At 49.0% G+C, this 23,998-nt stretch overlaps 1 protein-coding gene across 1 annotated transcript in view; it reads left to right on the top strand.

Moving 5' to 3' along the window:
• Positions 1 to 23,998, top strand: part of tubgcp4 (tubulin gamma complex component 4) — a 93,275-nt gene that overhangs the window by 8,540 nt on the left and 60,737 nt on the right. The window contains exons 3-11 of the mRNA XM_070863955.1: positions 328 to 450; positions 2,630 to 2,683; positions 4,685 to 4,741; positions 5,791 to 5,870; positions 11,101 to 11,305; positions 14,459 to 14,624; positions 17,275 to 17,399; positions 19,101 to 19,151; positions 20,646 to 20,751. Of these exons, the coding sequence (XP_070720056.1) occupies positions 328 to 450; positions 2,630 to 2,683; positions 4,685 to 4,741; positions 5,791 to 5,870; positions 11,101 to 11,305; positions 14,459 to 14,624; positions 17,275 to 17,399; positions 19,101 to 19,151; positions 20,646 to 20,751 (967 nt within the window). The remainder of the gene's footprint in view (positions 1 to 327; positions 451 to 2,629; positions 2,684 to 4,684; positions 4,742 to 5,790; positions 5,871 to 11,100; positions 11,306 to 14,458; positions 14,625 to 17,274; positions 17,400 to 19,100; positions 19,152 to 20,645; positions 20,752 to 23,998) is intronic.

Raw genomic sequence — 23,998 nt, 5'->3', positions numbered from 1 at the left:
ATGTTCACAAGACTCAATAAAACCCCAGCCAGTTGGGTTCAGGGGATCCACGATGAGGCAGGTGGTTGTGAGCCTGGTGGATGAACTGGTAATGTGTAGTGTGATTGTTAAACCTTTTGCTAATAAACCAACTAGTTCTTAACAGTAATGTGTTGCTATGAATTCTTAAGCAAAGAACCCATGAAGCAAATGCATAATGCCCTCCACAAAAGTAAATAGTTCCAATCACATTTACCCACCCTGTTCCCATATTCCCTTTATCCCATTTTCCTTCATCCAGTCTAATCTTGCATTGACTTCTCTCACGCTGCGACTCATGTGTTTCAGGAGTGCCACTCATCCCAGCAGGGCCAGGCTGGGCTGCACGGTATTTACCTTCGTGCCTTTTGTACCGGACTAGACTCCGTGCTGCAGCCCTACCGACAGGCTCTACTTGACCTTGAGCAGGAGGTAACTAATCTTCAACCTGTACCACAATATTGCAGAAACACTAACTATGAGATGTTTAAGCAGGTTCACTACTGTTTGAAAACTTGGTGTTGTTCGGTCAGATTTCAGTAAAGTTCCATTGCTTTATCAAAAGCCATTCCTACATTACAACAGTGACTGCACTTCAAAAGTACTTCATTGGCTATAAAGCACTTTTGAGACCTCTGGTGGTGGTGGAAGGCACTATATAAATGCACGTCTTTCTTACTGTGTCCATTTGAACTGTGGAAACACAGCCAGCAATACAATTCTAACTTCTCTCCCTCCTTAATCGGAGGCCTGGTCTGCCTGTTCCAATGGTTCAGGTGGATGATAAAGATTCCATGGCACCAATGTTCCCTGTAATTTATTTTGGGACTGCGCGGCCCATTCAAAGTATCACATATGCGCGGGTTTTGCATTGAAACGGCTATGCGTGATCCTTGCAGCGCCACGCTGCCGTACAGCTTAAAGGGAACATCCCAAGGCACCAGTGTTCCCCATAAGCTGCACTTTGTTCATCGCAGCCTTCTTCTTTTCATGCGCGGTCCCTTTAAGTTTCTGCGCATGCGCGGTATTCACACTGTAAAAGCCAGTGAGCGGCCTACGCAGTACCTCTCATATTACTGAGTCAGATGGTTGTGGGTTCAAGTCCCACTCCAGGGACTTGAGCACATAAATCTAGGCTGACACTCCCAGTGCAGTGCTGAGGGAGCGCCGCACTGTCGGAGGTGCCGTCTTTCGGATGAGACGACAAACCGAGGCCCCGTCTGCTCCCTCAGGTCGACGTAAAAGATCCCATGCCACTGTTTTGAAGAGGAGCAGAGGAGTTATCCCCAATGTCCTGGGCCAATATTTATTCCACAATCAAGATAATGACCAGATAATCTGTTTTTGTTATCGCATTGCTGTTTGTGGGAGCTTGCTGTGCGCAGGTTGGCTGCCGCATTTCCCACATTACAACAGTGACTACACTCCAAAAGTACTTCATTGGCTATAAAATGCTTTGAGACGTCCGGTGGTTGTGAAAGGCGCTTTATAAATGCAAGTCTCTTTACTGCGCAGCCGCGCGTGCGCACCTTAGCGGGAACATTGCCAGGTACAATTCAAAGAAGAGCAGGGAGACCTTCTGGTGTCCCAGCCAACATTCCTCCCTCAACCAGCACCACTGCACTCCAAATCGAGTACATCGTGTGAAGTTCTTTTTAGATGCACCAAGATACAAAAATGACAGACAGGCAAAGACCAGCTGGTCCATTCCACCTGTCCCATACAGTCACAGTGCAGCTGAGAATCCCCAATCCCCCCCACCCCCAGCCACCAGTAGCTGCGTAATCTCCTGGGAGAGGCAAAAAAAAAAGGCTAGGCCATTTCAGTGAACACAAAATCTGGGAAATTGACCTCCAAATGTCATCAAAACGAGTTCCAGGACCCCACAGTGACCGTGAGATACCTTGTCGATGTCCCACCTGCTTTCTGTACATCAAAGGAGATCGGCTAGTAAAGAAAGAACTTGCATTTATATAGCGCCTTGCACAAGCTCACAATCTCCAGACATTCCAAAGCGCTTTAAAGCCAGTGAAGTACTTTTTGAAGTGTAGGCACTGTTGTAATGTAGAGAATCGCGGCAGCCTATTTGCGCGTAGCAATGAAATAACATTTTCTGTTTTAGTGATGTTGGTTGAGGGATAAATATTGGCTATAAGCAAGTATTTTTTTTTAAGAATCCTTATGTACTTTTGTGGCTCCTACAAGATATAGTTTGAAACGTGTTAAGATTATGAGGGGGCTTGACAGGGTAGATGCAGAGAGGATGTTTATCCTCGTGGGGGAATCTAGAACTAGGGGGGAATAGTTTCAGAATAAGGGGTCGCCCATTTAAGACGGAGATGAGGAGGAATTTCTTCTCTCGGAGGATCGTGAATCTTTGGAATTCCCTGCCCCAGAGAGCTGTGGAGGCTGGGTCATTGAATATATTTAAGGTGGCGATAGACAGATTTTTGAACGATAAGGGAGTGAAGGGTTATGGGAGCGGGCGGGGAAGTGGGGTTGAGGCCAGGATCAGATCAGCCATGATCTTATTGAATGGCGGAGCAGGCTCGAGGGGCCGAATGGCCGACTCCTGCTCCTATTTCTTATGTTCTTGTTTATTTGCTTGCAGTTCTTGGCAGACCCACACCTCTCCGTCTCTCATGTCAACTACTCCTTGGATCAGGTAAGCTCCTGTTGCAGTATGTTGAAGCTGCTCCAGATTCATTGCATGTTTTAAAACGAGGCCCATTAGTGTAAAGTGACTTGAAATCTTGCTGAATCACTTCCGCCCCTCGCTGTGTTGAAAGCAAATCTCCCGACTGGACTGCTTACAGACGACACTGGTGTGTGCAGTCAGGAGATTTGGGTGCAACTTCTGGGGCCAGGCTATAAGAACAGGAGTAGGCCTTTCAGCCCCTCGAACCTGTTCTGCAAGGATCAGCACAGGTGATAATGGGAATCCTTTCAAAGAGTGTGGGGGACCTGTCTGTATTGCAATTTTAATTGGAGCATTGAATTATTCATTACAATTCCTCCATTACCTCCCCGTCTTTCAGAATGCTGTACATATTTCGGTTATATTTTTACAGGTAGTTCTTTTTTTATTCTCTGGATGTGGGCGTCGCTGGCAGGGCTGGCATTTATTGCCCATCCCTAATTGCCCGTGAAGGTGGTGGTGAGCCGCCATCTTGAACCGCTGCAGTCCGTGTGGTGATTGCTTTTCATAGCGGTTTGATACAACCGAGTGACTTGTATCTCAGAGGGCATTGTTGTGGGTCTGGAGTCACAGACCGAGTAAGGACGACTGATTTCCTTCCCTAAAGGGCATTAGTCATGGCTTTTTACGACAATCCAGTAGTTTCATGGTCACCTTTACTGATTCTATTCCAAATTTATTTAATGGAATTAAAATTCCCCAGCTGCCGTGGTGGGTTTTGAACTTGGGTCCTCCAGATCATTAGTCCAGGTCTCTGGATTACTGTATTAGGCAGTCCCTCGTATCGAGGATGACCTGCTTCTACACCAAAAATAGATGAGTTCACAGGTGTTTCGATGAGGGACCTGACAATCTAGGTCCCGAACTACATACTAAAGGGAGGAAGGTGCCTGGGCATGGATTCTTTTAACGTGGGGTGGCCGTTGCACACCCACTACACGGACTTGATCCAGTGGCAAAGGTTTACCAAGACGACAGCTCTGCTGCACGGACCTAGTGCTCACGCATGCTCCTATTATCCATAAATCGCAGTAAGGGCTGGCCCATGCTGCCCCTCGCCTCTCCTGGGCCCCTGGCCCCTCGCCTCTCCTGGGCCCCTGGCCCCTCGCCTCTCCTGGGCCCCTGGCCCCTCGCCTCTCCTGGGCCCCTGGCCCCTCGCCTCTCCTGGGCCCCTCGCCTCTCCTGGGCCCCTGGCCCCTCGCCTCTCCTGGGCCCCCGGCCCCTCGCCTCTCCTGGGCCCCCGGCCCCTCGCCTCTCCTGGGCCCCCGGCCCCTCGCCTCTCCTGGGCCCCCGGCCCCTCGCCTCTCCTGGGCCCCCGGCCCCTCGCCTCTCCTGGGCCCCCGGCCCCTCGCCTCTCCTGGGCCCCCGGCCCCTCGCCTCTCCTGGGCCCCCGGCCCCTCGCCTCTCCTGGGCCCCGGCCCCTCGCCTCTCCTGGGCCCCGGCCCCTCGCCTCTCCTGGGCCCCGGCCCCTCGCCTCTCCTGGGCCCCGGCCCCTCGCCTCTCCTGGGCCCCGAACCCTCGCCTCTCCTGGGCCCCGAACCCTCGCCTCTCCTGGGCCCCGGCCCCTCGCCTCTCCTGGGCCCCGAACCCTCGCCTCTCCTGGGCCCCGAACCCTCGCCTCTCCTGGGCCCCGAACCCTCGCCTCTCCTGGGCCCCGAACCCTCGCCTCTCCTGGGCCCTGATCACGATGCTACTGGGCCCCGACCTCTCACTGCTCCTCTGCCCCGATCAAAAATGGAGCAGTCTGGATTACTAATAACATAACCACTATGCTGCCATTCCCCTGCATTGTGGAATTACACTATAAGGAACTGGGTTTGACTACCCAGTCTTATTTCTTCTGTGACTCTTGCAAATAATGTGGAGAGGAGCTCTTAACCACATCAGTCTGGGCACACTGAGCCAAGGTGTTCTGGTACAATATTGATCTCTCTTCCTGTGCGACTAACAGTTCATTCCTGTTCCCAGTTTCAGCTGCTGTTTCCGTCTGTTATGGTGGTGGTTGAACAAATAAAATCTCAAAAGGTAAGCGTTGGTTTAGTGAGTTATTTATGAACTACGTTGTTGCTCAGATGTCTACTGTTCATGGAGCAGACTGTCTGCCTTTCTCTTGTGGGATCCAGGCAACTTGTCATCTCGTTACTGCTTCCTGATTTAACTCGTCTCCCTTTAGTCTTGGTACTGTATGGACCAGGAATATTTTAGCCAGTGCTCAGTGCTACCATGGTCGCCTCTGAGTCAGAAGGTCGAAGGTGCCGTCTTACAAACGAAACGGTAAACCGATATCCCGTCTGCCCTCAAGTGGATATAAAAGATCCCATGGCACTATTTGAAGAAGAGCAGGTGAATTATCCCCGGTGTCCTTGCCAATATGTAGCGAGTTCCACATTCTCACCACTCTCTGGGCAAAGAAGTTTCTCCTGAATTCCCTCTTGGATTTATTAGTGACTATTTTATATTTCTGGGTCCTAATTTTGGTCTCCACCACCATCTTCCCTAAGTCTACCCTTTCATGATCTTAAAGATCTCTACCAGGTCACCCCTCAGCCTCTTTTTTAGAGAAATGAGCCCCTGCCTATTCAGCCTTTCCTGATAGTTATAACCACTTAGTACTAGCATCATCCCGGTTCAGTCCCCGGTGTGTGTTGGATTAGCTAAGCACCCCCAAGGCAGGATGATAGGAGATACAGTCAGTCTCTGTGTCCCTGGACTCAAAGATGGGAAAACCCAGTCAGGATACCTACTCCTGCTCACTACAATGGTCCTCACTTGCGAGTGCATGCGTGTGGATATTAGATGTGGACAAGGTCAAGCTCAATGTGATGCCTTACCATGGTTGAATATCATGCAGATACTCAACATCTTTGCTCTTGCCATTTGGAACCGGTAGAAGAGGCCAGTCAGTGCCCATGGAAACAACCCAGCAAGAGTTGGGAAGGAGAGAGAATACGATTATACCTTTAAAAACAAAATGGAATATTTTGAGAGTAACATTGAGTTTTGCGCTGTAAATTGATGGCTACTGGTACAATAGATAGATTGGTTTTCACCACGTCTTTGTTTTGCCGCTTTAGATTCATGGCTGCCAACTTCTGGAGACCGTTCACAAACACAGCTGTGGAGGACTTCCGCCAGTCCGCAGTGCATTGGAGAAGTAAGAGAACCGATCTATTCATGCTCTGTACCACAGGATTCCCGTCATTGTGTAAGGGTGTAACCTTTGGTTCGAAAGGACAATCTAAACATCAAAATGTTTTATTATTAGTAAATGACCATGTTGCCATGGTCATTTACTAATAATAAATGTAAGTTTTTTTTGGTATACAAGATGGCGACGGAGTTGGGAGAGAGGGTGCAGAAACTCGGTCCACAGAGCCCCCTAGTGGCCAAGAGCTTGCAACTACATCGTGACAGTTGACATAGCAATTTACAATGGGAAATGTTGACCGAAAAGTGTGACCGAAAACCATGACTGCTGGAAGTGCTTTCCTACACCAGATTTTTAATGTAAAGATATTTGTTTTACGGCAAAGCTTTCTCGGCTTAAAGAAATATTGCTCTGGCATTGGTACTGACAATAGGAGGTTTTTATTTGTGACTGTCAGTATGGATGAACAGGTTGGTGCAGGTGTGGCCTGCGTTTTATCTCTGTCCAGCACTCCCTAGATAATTGGACGGGAGATTACCACCTTCCGGATTTCTATCCAGACCAGCGTTCTTCATAATACAATAGAATACAGGGCCCACTTACAGCCCACCTCTCCCTCCCTCATCTGCTGCCGAGGATGTTCCTGGGCCCCCATTGAGCCTGGCCGCAGGTTACAGCACCACGACTGCTCTCCTCTTCTATTCAGTGAGGGAAACCAAATGGTTGCTATTAGGAGGCAATGCTATTCCAGCATCTATTTAAATAGATTTAAAATAATTGGTAGAAGGATTAGAGGGGCGTTGAGGAGTCTGGAACTCACTGCCTGAAAGGGTGGTCGAGGCAGAAACCCTCATTCACTTTAAAAAGTACTTGGATGTGCCCTTGAAGTGCCATAGCCTACAGGGCTACGGACCAAGAGCTGGAAACATAGAAACATAGAAAATAGGTGCAGGAGTCGGCCATTCGGCCCTTCGAGCCTGCACCGCCATTCAATGAGTTCATGGCTGAATATGCAACTTCAGTACCCCATTCCTGCTTTCTCGCCATACCCCTTGATCCCCCTAGTAGTAAGGACTACATCTAACTCCTTCTTGAATATATTTAGTGAATTGGCCTCAACAACTTTCTGTGGCAGAGAATTCCACAGGTTCACCACTCTGGGTGAAGAAGTTTCTTCTCATCTCGGTCCTAAATGGCTTACCCCTTATCCTTAGGCTGTGACCCCTGGTTCTGGACTTCCCCAACATTGGGAACATTCTTCCTGCATCGATCCTGTCTAAACCCGTCAGAATTTTAAATGTTTCTATGAGGTCCCCTCTCAATCTTCTGAACTCCAGTGAATACAAGCCCAGTGATCCAGTCTTTCTTGATGTGTCAGTCCCGCCATCCCGGGAATCAGTCTGGTGAACCTTAGCTGCACTCCCTCAATAGCAAGAACGTCCTTCCTCAAGTTAGGAGACCAAAACTGTACACAATACTCCAGGTGTGGCCTCACCAAGGCCCTGTACAACTGTAGTAACACCTCCCTGCCCCTGTACTCAAATCCCCTCGCTATGAAGGCCAACATGCCATTTGCTTTCTTAACCGCCTGCTGTACCTGCATGACAACCTTCAATGACTGATGTACCATGACACCCAGGTCTCGTTGCACCTCCCCTTTTCCTAATCTGTCACCATTCAGATAATAGTCTGTCTCTCTGTTTTTACCACCAAAGTGCATAACCTCACATTTATCCACATAATACTTCATCTGCCATGCATTTGCCCACTCACCTAACTTATCCAAGTCACTCTGCAGCCTCATAGCATCCTCCTTGCAGCTCACACTGCCACCCAACTTAGTGTCATCCGCAAATTTGGAGATACTACATTTAATCCCCTCGTCTAAATCATTAATGTACAATGTAAACAGCTGGGGCCCCAGCACAGAACCTTGCGGTACACCACTAGTCACTGCCTGCCATTCTGAAAAGTACCCATTAACTCCTACTCTTTGCTTCCTGTCTGCCAACCAGTTCTCAATCCACGTCAGCGCACTACCCCCAATCCCATGTGCTTTAACTTTGCACATTAATCTCTTGTGTCGGACCTTGTCGAAAGCCTTCTGAAAGTCCAAATACACCACATCAACTGGTTCTCCCTTGTTCACTCTACTGGAAACATCCTCAAAAAATTCCAGAAGATTTGTCAAGCATGATTTCCCTTTCACAAATCCATGCTGAATTGGACCTATCATGTCACCTCTTTCCAAATGTGCTGCTATGACATCCTTAATAATTGATTCCATCATTTTACCCACTACCGATGTCAGGCTGACCGGTCTATAATTCCCTGTTTTCTCTCTCCCTCCTTTTTTAAAAAGTGGGGTTACATTGGCTACCTTCCATCGGAACTGATCCAGAGTCTATGGAATGTTGGAAAATGACTATCAATGCATCAGCTATTTCCAAGGCCACCTCCTTAAGTACTCTGGGATGCAATCCATCAGGCCCTGGGGATTTACCGGCTTCAGTCCCATTAATTTCTCCAACACAATTTCCTGACTAATAAGGATTTCCCTCAGTTCCTCCTTCTGACTAGACCCTCTGACACCTTTTATATCTGGAAGGTTGTTTGTGTCCTCCTTAGTGAATACCGAACCAAAGTACTTGTTCAATTGGTCTGCCATTTCTTTGTTCCCAGTTATGACTTCCCCTGATTTTGACTGCAGGGGACCTACGTTTGTCTTTACGAGCCTTTTTCTCTTTACATATCTATAGAAGCTTTTGCAGTCCATTTTAATGTTCCCTGCAAGCTTCCTCTCGTACTCTCTTTTCCCTGCCCTAATCAAACCCTTTGTCCTCCTCTGCTGAGTTCTAAATTTCTCCCAGTCCCCGGGTTCGCTGCTATTTCTGGCCAATTTGTATGTCACTTCCTTGGCTTTAATACTATCCCTGATTTCCCTTGATAGCCACGGTTGAGCCACCTTCCCTTTTTTATATTTACGCCAGACAGGGATGTACAATTGTTGTAGTTCATCCATGCGATCTCTAAATGTCTGCCATTGCCCATCCACTGTCAACCCCTTAAGCATCATTCGGCAATCTATCCTAGCCAATTCACGCCTCATACCTTCAAAGTTACCCTTCTTTAAGTTCTGGACCATGGTCTCTGAATTAACTGTTTCATTCTCCAAACTAATGTAGAATTCCACCATATTATGGTCACTCTTCCCCAAGGGGCCTCGCACAACGAGATTGCTAATTAATCCTCTCTCATTACACAACACCCAGTCTAAGATGGCCTCCCCCCTAGTTGGTTCCTTGACATATTGGTCTAAAAAACCATCCCTTATGCACTCCAGGAAATCCTCCTCCACCGTATTGTTTCCAGTTTGGTTAGCCCAATCTATATGCATATTAAAGTTACCCATGATAACTGCTGCACCTTTATTGCATGCACCCCTAATTTCCTGTTTGATGCCCTCCCCAACATCACTACTACTGTGTGGAGGTCTGTACACAACTCCCAGTAGTGTTTTCTGCCCCTTGGTATTCCGTAGCTCCACCCATACCGATTCCAAGCTAATGTCTTTCCTTACAATTGCCTTAATTTCCTCTTTAACCAGCAACGCCACCCCGCCTCCTTTTCCTTTCTGTCTATCCTTCCTAAATGTTGAGCACCCTTGGATGTTGAGTTCCCAGCCTTGGTCACCCTGGAGCCATGTCTCCGTGATGCCAACCACATCGTATCCGTTAACTGCTATCTGCACAGTTAATTCATCCACCTTATTCCGAATACTTCTCGCATTGAGGCACAGAGCCTTCAGGCTTGCCTTTTTAACACACTTAGACCCTTTAGAATTTTGCTGCAAAGTGGCCCTTTTTGTTTTTTGCCTTGGGTTTCTCTGCCCTCCACTTTTACTCATCTCCTTTCTGTCTTTTGCCTCTGTCTCCAATTTGTTTCCCTCTGTCTCCCTGCATTGGTTCCCATCCCCAATAGCACTAGCAAACACTCCTCCTAGGACATTGGTTCCGGTCCTGCCTAGATGCAGACCGTCCGATTTGTACTGGTCCCACCTCCCCCAGAACCAGTTCCAATGCCCCAGGAATTTGAATCCCTCCCTGCTGCACCACTGCTCAAGCCACGTATTCATCTGACCTATCCTGCGATTCCTACTCTGACTAGCACGTGGCACTGGTAGCAATCCCGAGATCACTACTTTTGAGGTCCTACCTTTTAATTTAGCTCCTAGCTCTTTAAAGTCTTGTAGGACCTCATCCCTTTTTTTACCTACATCGTTGGTACCAATGTGCACCACAACAACTGACTGTTCACCCTCCCTTTTCAAAATGTCCTGCACCCGCTCCGAGACATCCATGACCCTTGCACCAGGGAGGCAACATACCATCCTGGATGAGGTTGGCTAGCTCTTTGTCGTCCGGCACCTACACAATGAATGGCCTTCTTCTGTGCCACAAATTTCTGAGAGTCTATAGAGCCAGTGGAAGGAGCGCAATTAAAACTGGCAGTACTGTAATATTCATCCCTCAACGTCAAGGTTGATATGTTCCAAATTCAGGAGCTGTGGCATTGGGAATTACAGAATCTTTCAGCCTGTTACCTTTGAGATGGGGACGGGGAGTCCTTCTAGATTAGAAGGAATGCGAGAGCAACATGTGCTCCATTTCTAATAATATTTTACATTTTTATTATTGCCTCTCTGCAGACAGTATTTACTATCAGCTTTATCAACGACAACAACGGGACAGGAGGGTTTTTCAATTAGGAACCCTAAATGAAGGGCCAAGGCTTGCGGTGCAGGACGCAATCAAAGTCGGAGAGAAGACAATAAGTAACGATTAGGCAGTGCTAAGCTTGGATTTTAAAAGAATTGGGAGCCTTGAGGGTGTTCGGGATTCGTGCAGTTTTGGTGAAGTGGAAAAAATAAGTTTGAAACAAAGGAAAGAAAGATACATTTTTCTATAGCACCTTTCACGACCTCGGGACATCCCACAGCGCTTCACAGCCAATGAATTGGTTTTGAAGTGTAATCACTGTTGTAATGTTAGGAGAAGGTTGCAGAGGTGATTTACAATGCGAATGAAGGCAAGTGGAAGAGCATATAGAGCCTAATATTGAGAGTTTGGGAGGGACGAGAGATAAGCTGAAAGGAGAAGAGACCATAAAGTAAAACAGAGAGCCAAGAGTTGTATTATCAGGTATGATGATAAGTTGCTGTTCCGTCCCAATGCAGGATCCTAGCAGTGTGTCACGGTGTGATGTACAAGCAGTTATCTGCGTGGATGCTCCACGGGCTGTTACTGGACAAGTATGAGGAGTTCTTTATCAAGCAAGGGCCTTCCTCTGGTAATGTTAGCACTCAGTCTGAGGATGAAGAGGAGGAAGATCTGGGAATCCGTGGATTAAGTGGGAAGCAGCTCCGGGAACTACAAGACCTGGTAAGTGTGATGTGTTTGCTTCAAGGGTTCTTTGCTTAAGAATTCATTGCAACACATTGCTATTAAGAACCAGTTGGTTTATAAGCAAAAGGTTTAACAATCACACTACACATTACCAGTTCATCCACCAGACTCACAACCACCTGCCTCATCGTGGATTCCACGAACCCAACTGGCCGGGGTTTTATTGAGTCTTGTGAACATCACGTGACTAGCTAAGCCGCTCCCAACTCAACAGCTCTACAAACCTGTGAGCATCCGTATCATACGAACGGTTTAAAAGTAGAAACCGGACAAAACGGCAAGTATTGGTGAAAAGAAATCTCGTGATAGCAATGTTCCCTCTAAATTTTTTTTTGGGTGCTCGAACGGCCTTTAAGTGGCTGCGTGGCCCATTCAAATTCTCGCGCATGTGCAGTTTCTCCCAGTTAAAAGCCGGTGAGCGGCCTGCGCTGGATTCCAGATTGCACAGCTTAGCGAGAACATTGGTGATAACTGTAGTCTTCAAGTTAGTTATTTTAGTTCTTCCTCAGTGGCCACATTGTCCGCATGCCAGACACGAGACTCCCAAAGCAAGCGCTCTACTCGGAACTCCTCCACGACAAACGAGCCAAAGGTGGGCAGAGGAAACGTTACAAGGACACCCTCAAAGCCTCCCTGATAAAGTACAACATCCCCACCGATACCTGGGAGTCCCTGGCCAAAGACCGCCCTAAGTGGAGGAAGTGCATCCCGGAGGGCGCTGAGCACCTCGAGTCTCGTCGCGGAGACCATGCAGAAATCAAGCGCAGGCAGCGGAAGGAGCGTGCGGCAAACCAGTCCCACCCTCCCTTTCCCTCAACGACTATCTGTCCCACCTGTGACAGGGACTGTAATTCCCATATTGAACTGTTCAGCCACCTAATAACTCATTTTAAGAGTGGAAGCAAGTCTTCCTCGATTTCGAGGGACTGCCTATGATGATGATGATATAATTGTATCTGTATGTGACTTTAGTTGAATTTGCTCAGAGCCACTGTCGCCATCAGCATGCGCTATTTAAAAATATACAATCATTACAGACTTATTCACTTCAACAACTTGTTTTGCTTCATCCTGCCTTCCTGTTGCATTCTTCCTTAAACTGAACGTGTCAGGGACACTGACTTGAAGAGGTTATTCGAGCTGACAGCGCGAAAGCACTGAATTAATAGACGCAGCTGAAGAGGCCCCTTGGTCACTGTCCCCATCTCCGTTGATGTCCATTCAGCTTCCCTCGGTTAGCTGGACTCCTTCGAGCCAGTTGCCCTTGAGACCACCAGCCCCGGGGAGCCGGGTTGGGAATGCAGCCTCGACTGATGGGATGGAAAGTCTGTTCCATCTGCTGGGTGCGAGGGTCCAACCATGAAATGAGTTTGAGCAGTCCGGAGCCAGTTCTTAACGAGAGCTGCCCGTGATTTGTCATCGCGCTTTCATCTGTCTCTGGCCAAATTAGCTGGCAATGCTTGAGACGAGGTGTTAAAGTGGAAAAGTGTTGCAATTTGCCCCCCAGTACTGACAGAAGAAAAATTTCTATTTATACAGGACCCTATCGCAGCTTTCAATGCAAAAGAAAGAAAAAAAACGACATCATTAATTATATAAATTAAAGCTCTTCACTAGTTAGCACTGAGTTGCATTTCCCACTCAAAGTTGTCAAAAGCTGGCTAGTGGAGAAAATGGAAAAATATCTCACTGTCGCAGTAAGGGGAATTACCCTGAGGTCAGAGCTGAGGCTCATTGTTGAGGCAGAGTAGAACGAGCTTTACTCTGCAATTAATTTATGTTATAACTCATCTAGTGGTTCTTGCTGCTGACACCGGATGACTGGAAAGAATGAAAAAAGAGGCTTGCATTTATATAGCGCCGTTTACAACCTCCGGTCATCCCAAAGGGCTTCACAGCTAATGAGGTACTTTTTTGAAGTGTAGTCGCTGTTGTAATGTGGGAAAAGCAGCAGCCAAAATATGCACTGCAAGGTCCCACACACAGCAATGAGATAATGACCAGTTCATCTGCTTTTCAGTGATGTTGGTTCATGTCCCCCTTCATGCAGAACAATTTACTTATCGCAGCGCAGAGACTGTTATTATATAGGCACAGCCCGCAGCACAGAAAGATCCCACAAACTACAGTGAGGTCATTGCGGGCCTGTTTTTGACTGGGTCGTTTGAGAGAGATGTGTTAACCCGTTTGCTGGCGGGGTTGCTCAAGATCCCACGACTATATTCGAAGGGCCTCACTGCTGTTGGTGGGATGGTGCCATGTACAGAACGGCTGCCGAGTTTACCTTCACCACGACAGTCAATGCAATTCAGAATAATGAACTGAGTATTTTTGGGCTGATTCTGAGCAAAGAAGGCCTTTCCCCACATTACAACAGTGGCTACACTTCAAAAGTACTTCAGTGATTGTGAAGCGAATTGGAACACCTTGGGGACCTGAAAGGTCTTCGTATAGATGCAAGTTCTCTGGCTACATATCTTCTCCATAAGGGGAGCGTCATGATTATTTGCATCATCCACAAGGCACAAGTCAGGAGTGTGATGGAACACTCTCCACTTGCCTGGATGAGTGCATTTCCTACAACTCAAGAATCTCGACACCATCCAGGACAAAGCAGCCCGCTTGATCGATACGCTACCCACCACCTTTAACACTCACTCCCTCCACCGGCGCACCGTGGCTGCAGTGTGCACCATCTACAAGATGCACTGCAGCAACTCGCCAAGGCTTCTTCGGCAGCACCTCCCAAACCCGCGACCTCTACCGCCTAGAAGGACAAGGGCAGCAGGCGCATGGGAACACCACCACCTCCACGTTCCCCTCCCGAGTCACACACCATCCCGACTGGGAATATATCGGCTGTTCCTTCATCATTGCTGGGTCAAAATCCAGGAACTCCCTCCCTAACAGCACTGTGGGAGGACCTTCACCACACGGACTGCTGCGGTTCAAGAAGGTGGCTCATCACCACCTTCTCAAGGGGCAATTAGGGATGGGCAATAAATGCCGGCCTGGCCAGCGACACCCACATCCCATTCATGAATTTAAAATGATTTGTATTTTATGAAGCTATTTAGTTGCTTATTATTCTGTGCACCAAGTGCTGACTGCTTTGCATATTTCTAATAGCGGTTAATTGAAGAGGAGAGCATGTTGGCTACGTCCCTGAAGCAGTTTTCGCTGCGAGCCGAGATGCTGCCCTCTTACATCCCCGTGAGGGTGGCAGAGAAGATCCTGTTTGTGGGGGAGTCCGTGCAGATGTTTGAGCATCAGAACGTGAATCACACTCGTGCAGGTAGGGCGCAGTGTTCAGAGTTTTCCCGATCCCTCAGTAAGTCACCACAGCGCCCAGCATGCTACCCTGCCATGCCAGGCTCGGAAAGTCACCGGGTTCAATCCCTGGTCCTGTGTAGGGTCAGCTGATCTCTAGTCAAAGCCACTACAATCTGACTCGATGCTACTGGGCTGAAGAAGAGGAGGGGTTTAAAAAAAAAAAAGTCAGCCAGGGTTCCCGCTCCTGATTACTATCCACTGACCCCTGCTGTAAAGTGTCCCTGTGGAGGTTGGGCGAGAGCAGGATTGGGTTTTGTAATATATTTGCTTCATGGATTCTTTGCTTAAGAATTCATAGCAACACATTGCTATTAAGAACTAGTTGGTTTATTAGCAAAAGGTTTAACAATCACACGACACATTACCAGTTCATCTACCAGGCTCACAACCACCTGCCTCATCGTGGATCCCCCGAACCCAACTGGCTGGGGTTTTATTGAGTCTTGTGAACATCACGTGACTGGCTAAGCCACTCCCAACTCAACAGCTCTCCAAACCTGTGAGCATATATTGTAGGTTTGCCTGTGATGCCCTCCACAGTTGAATAATGCAGCACGCCATTTTTGTCTAGACTGAAACATGAAAACGGGCCCCTTGGACGAGGGTTTTTTCGCTGTTTTATACAACTGAGTGGCTTACTAGGCCACTCCAGACATATCAACCGCATTGGTGTGGGAAGAGTCACATATAGACCCACACTGGGTAAGGCTGGCAGGTATCCTTCCCGAAAGCACATGGTGAACCAGCTGAGTTTTCACAACAATCCGTCAGCTTCATGATCACTTTTACTGGTGCCAGCTATTTAATTCCAGATTTTTAAAATGCTAATTCTCAACCTGTGATTCTGAAATCCCGTTCTCTGCATTTACCAGTCCAGCAACATAATCTGTCCTCGCCACACAGCACTGTCCCCCAGTCATCAAGATCCACGGCGCGGCCCTGGACAACGTGGACCATTTCCCATACCTCGGGAGCCTCCTATCAACAAGAGCAGACATTGACGACGAGATTCAACACCGCCTCCAGTGCGCCAGTGCAGCCTTCGGCCGCCTGAGGAAAAGAGTGTTTGACGACCAGGCCCTCAAATCCGCCACCAAGCTCATGGTCTACAGGGCTGTAATAATACCCGCCCTCCTGTATGGATCAGAGGCATGGACCATGTACAGTAGACACCTCAAGTCGTTGGAGAAATATCACCAACGATGTCTCCGCAAGATCCTGCAAATCCCCTGGGAGGACAGACACACCAACGTTAGCGTCCTCGACCAGACCAACATCCCCAGCATTGAAGCACTGACCACACTTGATCAGCTCCGCTGGGCAGGCCACATTGTCCGCATGCCAGACACGAGACTCCCAAAGCACGCGCTCCACTCGGAACTCCTTCATGGCAAACGAGCCAAAGGTGGGCAGAGGAAACGTTACAAGGACATCCTCAAAGCCTCCCTGATAAAGTGCAACATCCCCACTGACACCTGGGAGTCCCTGACCAAAGACCACCCTAAGTGGAGGAAGTGCACCTTGCGTCTCATCACCGAGAGCATGCAGAAATCAAGCACAGGCAGCGGAAAGAGCGTGTGGTAAACCTGTCCCACCCACCCTTTCCCTCATCGACTATCTGTCCCACCTGTGACAGAGTCTGTGGCTCTCGTATTGGACTGTTCAGCCACCTAAGGGCTCATTTTTAGAGTGGAAGCAAGTCTTCCTCGATTCCGAAGGACTGCCTATGATGATGATGAACATAACCACGACACTGAGATTGAAGTCAATAAATACTGTAATCTGTGAGCTGGCAGCCAAAACCTTGGCCGCAAAAGCGTTGAATTGTCACAAAAACTTAACTCGTTCACTAATGTCGTTCAGGGCAGAAAACCTTCCATCGTTGCCCACCTTAGACTACATGTGACTCCAGTCTTAGACACTATGTGGTCTAGCAAACCATTCAGTTGTAAAAACAATTTCAACCGCGACCACCCTCTCCAAGTACCTATTGGTGGACAGTAAGTGTCGCCCATTTAAATAAAGAATCGGTGAGTTCGGGAGGAATTGGTGGAGGGGATCGGCAGCAGATCCTTATTATTTTGGATAGAAAACTGCAAATACTGGAATGAGAGCCAGGAAATGCTGGAATTGTGTAGCAATTTAACTAGCTAATACCTTGAATATGACACAACTTATTTGCAATGAATAACCTGAGTTCGAGATATTTTCCAATGACTTGCAGTAGCAAATTGGTTAAATTAAATCAAATTTCACATTTGCAAAAGAAAGACTTGCATTTCTATAGCGCCTTTCACGACCACTGGTTGTCGCAAAGTGCTTTACAGCCAATCCAGTACATTTTGGAGTGTAGCCACTGTTGTAATGTGGGAAGCGCGGCAGCCAATTTGCGCACAGCAAGCTCCCACACACAGCAAGTTGGTAATGACCCAGATAATCTGTTTTAGTGATGTTGATTGAGGGATAAATATTGGCCTGGACACTGGGGATAACTCTTTGAAATAGTGCCGCGGGATCGTTTGCGTCCACCTGAGAGGGCAGAGGTAGCATTGACAACGTCTTTGCCCTGCTCACCAAGCCTGTTAACCTTGTACTTTGCGTGTGCTCTGCAGGGTCCATTTTGAAGAACCAGGAGGATGCCTTCGCAGCAGAACTGCATATGCTCAAACAACAGTCCCTTTTCAACCTGGTGGATTTTGAAAATCTGATTGATAGGATCAGAAGTACAGTGGCTGAGGTAAGAATGGGTGGAACCGTCAAAGTAATTGGGACAGTTGGTGCAGTGATACGCTATTCCTTCCGTAGCATTTACCTGTGTGCGCGCGCCGATAATTTGAGTCTGCTGATCTGAGCTCGCCCCGATGGCTTCATGAGTAAGTGCACTGCCTGGGTGTGGTGTTATGCCATACAGGCCGGGAGTGTCTCCCATCTACTCCCTTGCCCTTGCTGAGTTAACTGGACGCAGCAGTGCAGCAGTTTGGCCACCACTGCTGACCTCTGTGCTCCTGGGTCCAAGGCTGGGTAGAATTAGCCAGGGTTCTTGCTCCTCGTTCCGTCTTTGCAACGGAGAGAGGCTTTCCTAGGATTTTGGATGGGGACGGAATTAGACTTGGCTACGAAGTCTCCACAATCACTGTTTTATGGTCACGCTCAAAGAATGGCTTCTTGGTGTACTGGAGGGATGCCGGCTAATGGCTGTGAGACCATACCTCAGCAGGAAAGTTGGGGTGTCAAAGTTGGATAGCCAGTTTGTGAAGGATAGAAGACCAGGGTGTGGAAATTTGGTCGCGCCTCTTGTGGCGTTAACCCGGACGGAGCGGGAAACGGTTTGCGTCCGCCGCAGCAAAATTCATCAGCTGGACCCTGAGTGTGGGGTGGAGCGCTAAGGGAGGCGTTGCACACTTCTTTGAGGGCGCTAGGCCGGCTGAGGAAGTGAAAATACCGAGCTAAACAGCCGGCCTCTGAGTGACCTATGAGAGGCCTCCGGCGGGGGGGGGAATAAAATCTGAAAAAAAACCCTCACCGTAAACTTTTCCAATACATAACTCACGCCACCACAACATGAATCGCAAACTCAATCACACTCAACCTCAGGTCGACATTACTTCCCTCACTGTGGCCACTACGGCAGCTTCCACAGGCGTTCCCACCAGGGGGCGCTCTACAGGTCGGGCACGATCCAAATATCGAGCCACTGTCGCAACTAGGGGCGTTGCTCACCAGCTCGCCTCTCCCGGGCGGTAATGCTTCACGCCCCCCCCTCGAAACCGGCACCGAATGTCCAGGCGGGGCGCTGGAAACTGGCCGCCCGCCCGCAAGCGCTATCCGCAGTTGTACCTCTCCAGTCCGGGCCTCTTTAGTCCGGAAACATCCCTGGTCCGGCATCATTCCCGGCAGGGTGGTGTCCCGCGCTGTTCATGGAGTTAAGCGGGCCGGGAAAGGGAAGGGATGGGAAGGGCAGGCGGCTGACCGAGGCGCCGAAGCTGGGCCTGAGGGAGCGGAGGATTGAAAAAAAAACGGAGAGATTCTGGACGAGGAAATGCTGCGCAGTAGGCTCCAGAAAAGGAGCACCAAACCAGCACCGGGAGAGAGGGAGGCCCGAGATTTCAGTACATACGCAAATCCAGCTTCAGGGGTCGGGACCCGACAGCACCGTCATCAGCACCCGGTAAGTCTAGGGTCAGCGTGACCTCCCATAATCCGTCCCACCACCTGCATACAATTAATGTTCAATCGCTATACACCACTTAAGTACAATTAACATGGAAGAATTGAGGCATGTAGTTGGGCTGAGGTAGCGTTATTAGGGTAACCATCGCGCTAGCCCTGTTCCTGTGGCACCTACAGCAAGTGCTGGTGTACTCTCGTATTCCATCTCCGATCAGCTGGTTACTTCAGACCTGTGAATAACCCCGTGTTTCTCTTTGTGTTTGACCAGCATCTGTGGAAGTTGGTCGTGGAAGAGGCAGGACTGCTGGGACAACTTAAGGTGAGTCTGACTAGCAGTCAGAAATTCAGTTTGCCAGTAATTCTTAATCGCACTGATTTTAATAGATCCCAAAAGGGGTCATTTACTGGCCTTTCCCTCCGACTTGTGCTGGCTGCAAGGGTCTTGCACAACAGTCAAAGTAATTCATTGCAAAAAGAAAGAAAGACTTGCATTTATATAGCGCCTTTCACGACCTCAGGACATTCCAAAGCGCTTTACAGCCAATGAAGTACTTTTTGTAATATAGGAAACGCGGCAGCCAATTTGCACACAGCGGAAATGCAAGTCCCCACACACAGCAACGTGATAATGACCAGATAATCTGTTTTAGCGATGTTAATTAAGGGATAACTTCCCTGCTCCTCTTCAAAATACGATCTTTTATGTCCACCTCGGAGAGTTTAACGTCCCATCCGATAGACGGCACATCCACTCCCTGAGTGCTGCACTGGGAGTGCCAGCCTGGGTTATGTGCTGAGGTCTCTGGAGTGGGGCTTGAACCCAGAAGTGATAGTGAGCCAAAGCTAAGATTTAACTAATTCTTTCCAACAATCTCAGAGCTATGGCACATCCCCCTGTCTTCCAGTTTTGCTATAGCCTACAGTAATTTAATACTCTAGTTTGGCCCGAACTAGCCGCTAAATCTTGATGTACCGCAGTTCCTCTTTTCAACATTGGCGTTGTCCTGTACAATGGACCTCGGCCCTTCACTTAGAAATGCACGGCTTGCTATTATGGAGAGGACTGAAGATAAATGTCAGGCCGTTTGTTTTCCTTTGCCTTGCTTTTCTTCAATTGTACCTGTATTGGTAAAGCCAAGTTCAAAATCACAGGGCTGGATTTTTGGCTTTGCTCATTTCGGGGTGGTAATGGCGGCGGGGCGGTAAAGTTTGCACCCGGGAACAGTTTGCGCCTCAGTCTGCAAAATTGGGCAGCTGGGCCCTGAGTGTGGGGCGGAGCGCTAAGGGAGGCTTTGCACATTTCTCTATGGGCGCTAGGCCAGCTGAGCAACTGAGAATCCCAAGTTAAAGAGCTGGCCTGGGAACGCTCAGAGAGAGGTCTGGGGAGAAATCCCCCCGCCCCCCCCCCCCCACCACAAACATTCCCAATACATCGCAAAAAAAATATATATAAATAAACAATTGCATTGCAGCCGCCACAGCTCGGACCCCTCTGCCTTCCCAGGCGGTCCCAGCAGGGGGCGCTCAACAGAGCGCTACGGGTCAGGCGGGAGTCAAAAATCGAGCCAGTGTCACAAACAAGGGCGTTGCACACCGGTTCGCCATTTCCGGGCGGTCACGCTCCGCACCCCGCCAAAACCGACACCGAAAACCCCGGCGGGGCACTGGAAGCTGGCTGCTTGTCCGGGAGAACTCACCGCCGCCCCTCCGGGGCGCTAACCGAGGCAGACAGCGGCGGGAAATCCAGCCCATTGACCAACGGGTATGGGTTTGCACTAAATACTGTCGGGTCTGTCCCGGGCTTGTTTTTCAGACAATCAAAGATTTCTACCTGCTGGGTCGAGGGGAACTCTTTCAGGCTTTCATTGACAGCGCACAGCATTTACTGAAGACCCCACCAACTGCGGTCACTGAACACGGTAAAGGGGGATTACTCACCGGGGAGGGAGGGGATGCCGTGTTGGGAGCAGAATTCTGGGGTGAACAGTTACGTTTCCACGTATCGGTGGAGTTGTTTCCCTCGCGACTGTGTGTCGTAACTGTGAAGTCACAATTTCACTCGAAGTACTGACCAGAGGAAATTCTCCTACATTTCTTTACCATGTTGCGACACATTGAAAAGAGAGAAAATCATCCCCACGGGCACCTTGTCAAAGGAATGTAACGGAGCTAACGTGATTAGAGCTCCAAATATGGCACCCTGCAGGCTCCTCTTCCCTGCCTCTACTCATCAGTAGATCGCCAAGATTATGAAGGGGACACAGAACCAAGGCGGGTGGATGTAGTTAGGATACAGATTAGCCATGATCTCATTGAGTGGGGGAACAACATCATCGTCATCATAGGCGGTCCCTCGAACGAGGATGACTTGCTTCCACGAGTTCACAGATGTTTCGATGAAGGACCCGATGTCCCAGTCCTGAACTCCAGTTGAGGGGGTGGAAGATGCCTGTGCGTGGATTTTTTTAACGTGGGGTGACCGTTGCACACCAGCCACCACACGGGCTTGGCAGCGAGGTCTTGGTCCAGTGGCAAGGGTTAACCAAGGCGACTGGAGCCCAGCTCTGCTGCACGGACCCTAGTGCGCTCACATATCGCACAGTGTGGGCTGGGCCTGTGCTGCCCCTGGGCCCTCGACTCTTCTGGGCCCCGTACCCTCATTTGCTGCACCTCCGCCACGATCTCTCACCGCGCGCTCTCGCCACTCCTCCGCCGCCCGCGCGCTCTCGCCACGCGCTCTCGCCGCTCCTCCACCACGATCATCCACCAAATCTCAGTCACGATCCCTCATCACTCCTCCGCCCCGATCACAAGTCCGCCACGACCTTCCCGCTCCTCCGCTGTACCTGGGCCCCGCCGATGCACCTGCCCACGCTCCAAACGGCGACCTGGGTCCTGATGACATCACCCAGTCGCCCACCTCGAAGCCGTCGCACATTTGTGTCGGCCCACACTGGAAGCTGCAGTGGCCCAGCTCTTATACTCCCGACCTGCGGTGGTGTCCTCTCGCCGGTCGGGGTGGCCCACGATGACAACAACTTGTATTTATATAGCGCCTTTAATGTAGTAAAACATCCCAAGGCGCTTCACAGCTGTGTTTTAAGACAAAAACAGATCAATTTGACACCGAGCCACATAAGAAATTATGGCAGATGACCGAAAGCTTGGTCAAAGAGGTAGGCTTTAAGGAGCATCTTAAAGGAGGAAAGAGAGGTGGAGAGGTTTAGGGAGGGAGTTCCAGAGCTTGGGGCCCAGGCAGCTGCAGGCACGGCCACTGATGGTTGAGCGATTATAATGAGGGATGCTCGAGAGCAGAATTTGAGGAGTGCAGACATCTCAGCCTAGGGGGCAGTGGGGGGGAAGGTTGTGGGGCTGGAGGGGATTACAGAGGTAGGGAGGGGGCGAGGGGCCATGGAGGGATTTGTAAACAAGGGTGAGAATTTTGAAATTGACAAATCGAAACAGGCTCGAGGGGCTGAACGCTCCTACTTGCTGCATGAATTCGAGACCTTTGGTCAGTTTCCTTCCCAAACTCGTTTTCCCCCAGGGCCTTAACTCTGGGACGCAGGATTCATTTCGTTACCAGTTCCTGATCTATCTCATCAGATTTATGTGCCTTCAAACTCTGGATGGCCTCCTCTTTGTCTTTCTGCCTCTCTCTACACCCTCAGAAGCCTCCCCCCTTGATCATGCTTTCAGTCACCTCGCCTATCTCTTCTACCACTGCTTTTTGGTGTATGTTTTTACATAATAAGAACATAAGAATTAGGAACAGGAGTAGGACATCTAGCCCCTCGAGCCTGCTCCGCCATTCAACAAGATCATGGCTGATCTGGCCGTGGACTCAGCTCCACTTACCCGCCCGCTCCCCGTAACCCTTAATTCCCTTATTGGTTAAAAATCTATCTATCTGTGACTTGAATACATTCAATGAGCTAGCCTCAACTGCTTCCTTGGGCAGAGAATTCCAGAGATTCACAACCCTCTGGGAGAAGAAATCCCTTCTCAACTCGGTTTTAAATTGGCTCCACTGTATTTTGAGGCTGTGCCCCCTAGTTCTAGCCTCCCCTACCAGTGGAAACAACCTCTCTGCCTCTATCTTGTCTATCCTTTTCATGATTTTAAATGTTTCTATAAGATCACCCCTCATCCTTCTGAACTCCAACGAGTAAAGACCCAGTCTACTCAATCTATCATCATAAGGTAACCCCCTCATCTCTGGAATCAGCCAAGTGAATCGTCTCTGTACCCCCTCCAAAGCCAGTATATCCTTCCTTAAGTAAGGTGACCAAAACTGCACACAGTACTCCAGGTGCGGCCTTACCAATACTCTATACAGTTGCAGCAGGACCTCCCTGCTTTTGTACTCCATCCCTCTCGCAATGAAGGCCAACATTCCATTCTCCTTCCTGATTACCTGCTGCACCTGCAAACTAACCTTTTGGGATTCATGCACAAGTACCCCCAGGTCCCTCTGCACCTCAGCATGTTGTAATTTCTCCCCACTCAAATAATATTCCCTTTTACTGTTTTTTTTTCCCAAGGTGGATGACCTCACACTTTCCGACATTGTATTCCATCTGCCAAACTTTCGCCCATTCGCTTAACCTATCCAAATCTCTTAGCAGCCTCTCTGTGTCCTCTACACAACCCGCTTTCCAACTAATCTTCGTGTCATCTGCAAATTTTGTTACACTACACTCTGTCCCCTCTTCCAGGTCATCTATGTATATTGTAAACAGTTGTGGTCCCAGCACCGATCCCTGTAGCACACCACTAACCACCGATTTCCAACCCGAAAAGGACCCATTTATCCCAACTCTTTGCTTTCTGTTCGCCAGCCAATTCTCTATCCATGCTAATACATTTCCTCTGACTCCGCGTACCTCTATCTTCTGCAGTAACCTTTTGTGTGGCACCTTATCGAATGCCTTTTGGAAATCTAAATACACCACATCCATCGGTACACCTCTATCCACCATGCTCGTTATATCCTCAAAGAATTCTAGTAAATTAGTTAAACATGATTTCCCCTTCATGAATCCATGCTGCGTTTGCTTGATTGCACTATTCCTATATAGATGTCCCGCTATTTCTTCCTTAATGATAGCTTCAAGCATTTTCCCCACTACAGATGTTAACCTAACCGGCCCATAGTTACCTGCC

The sequence above is a fragment of the Pristiophorus japonicus genome, chromosome 21 (genome assembly GCF_044704955.1).
Source record: "Pristiophorus japonicus isolate sPriJap1 chromosome 21, sPriJap1.hap1, whole genome shotgun sequence".
NCBI lineage: Eukaryota > Metazoa > Chordata > Chondrichthyes > Pristiophoridae > Pristiophorus > Pristiophorus japonicus.
The sequence above is the reverse complement of the archived record's forward strand: the minus strand, read 5'-3'. Positions and strand labels throughout refer to the sequence as shown.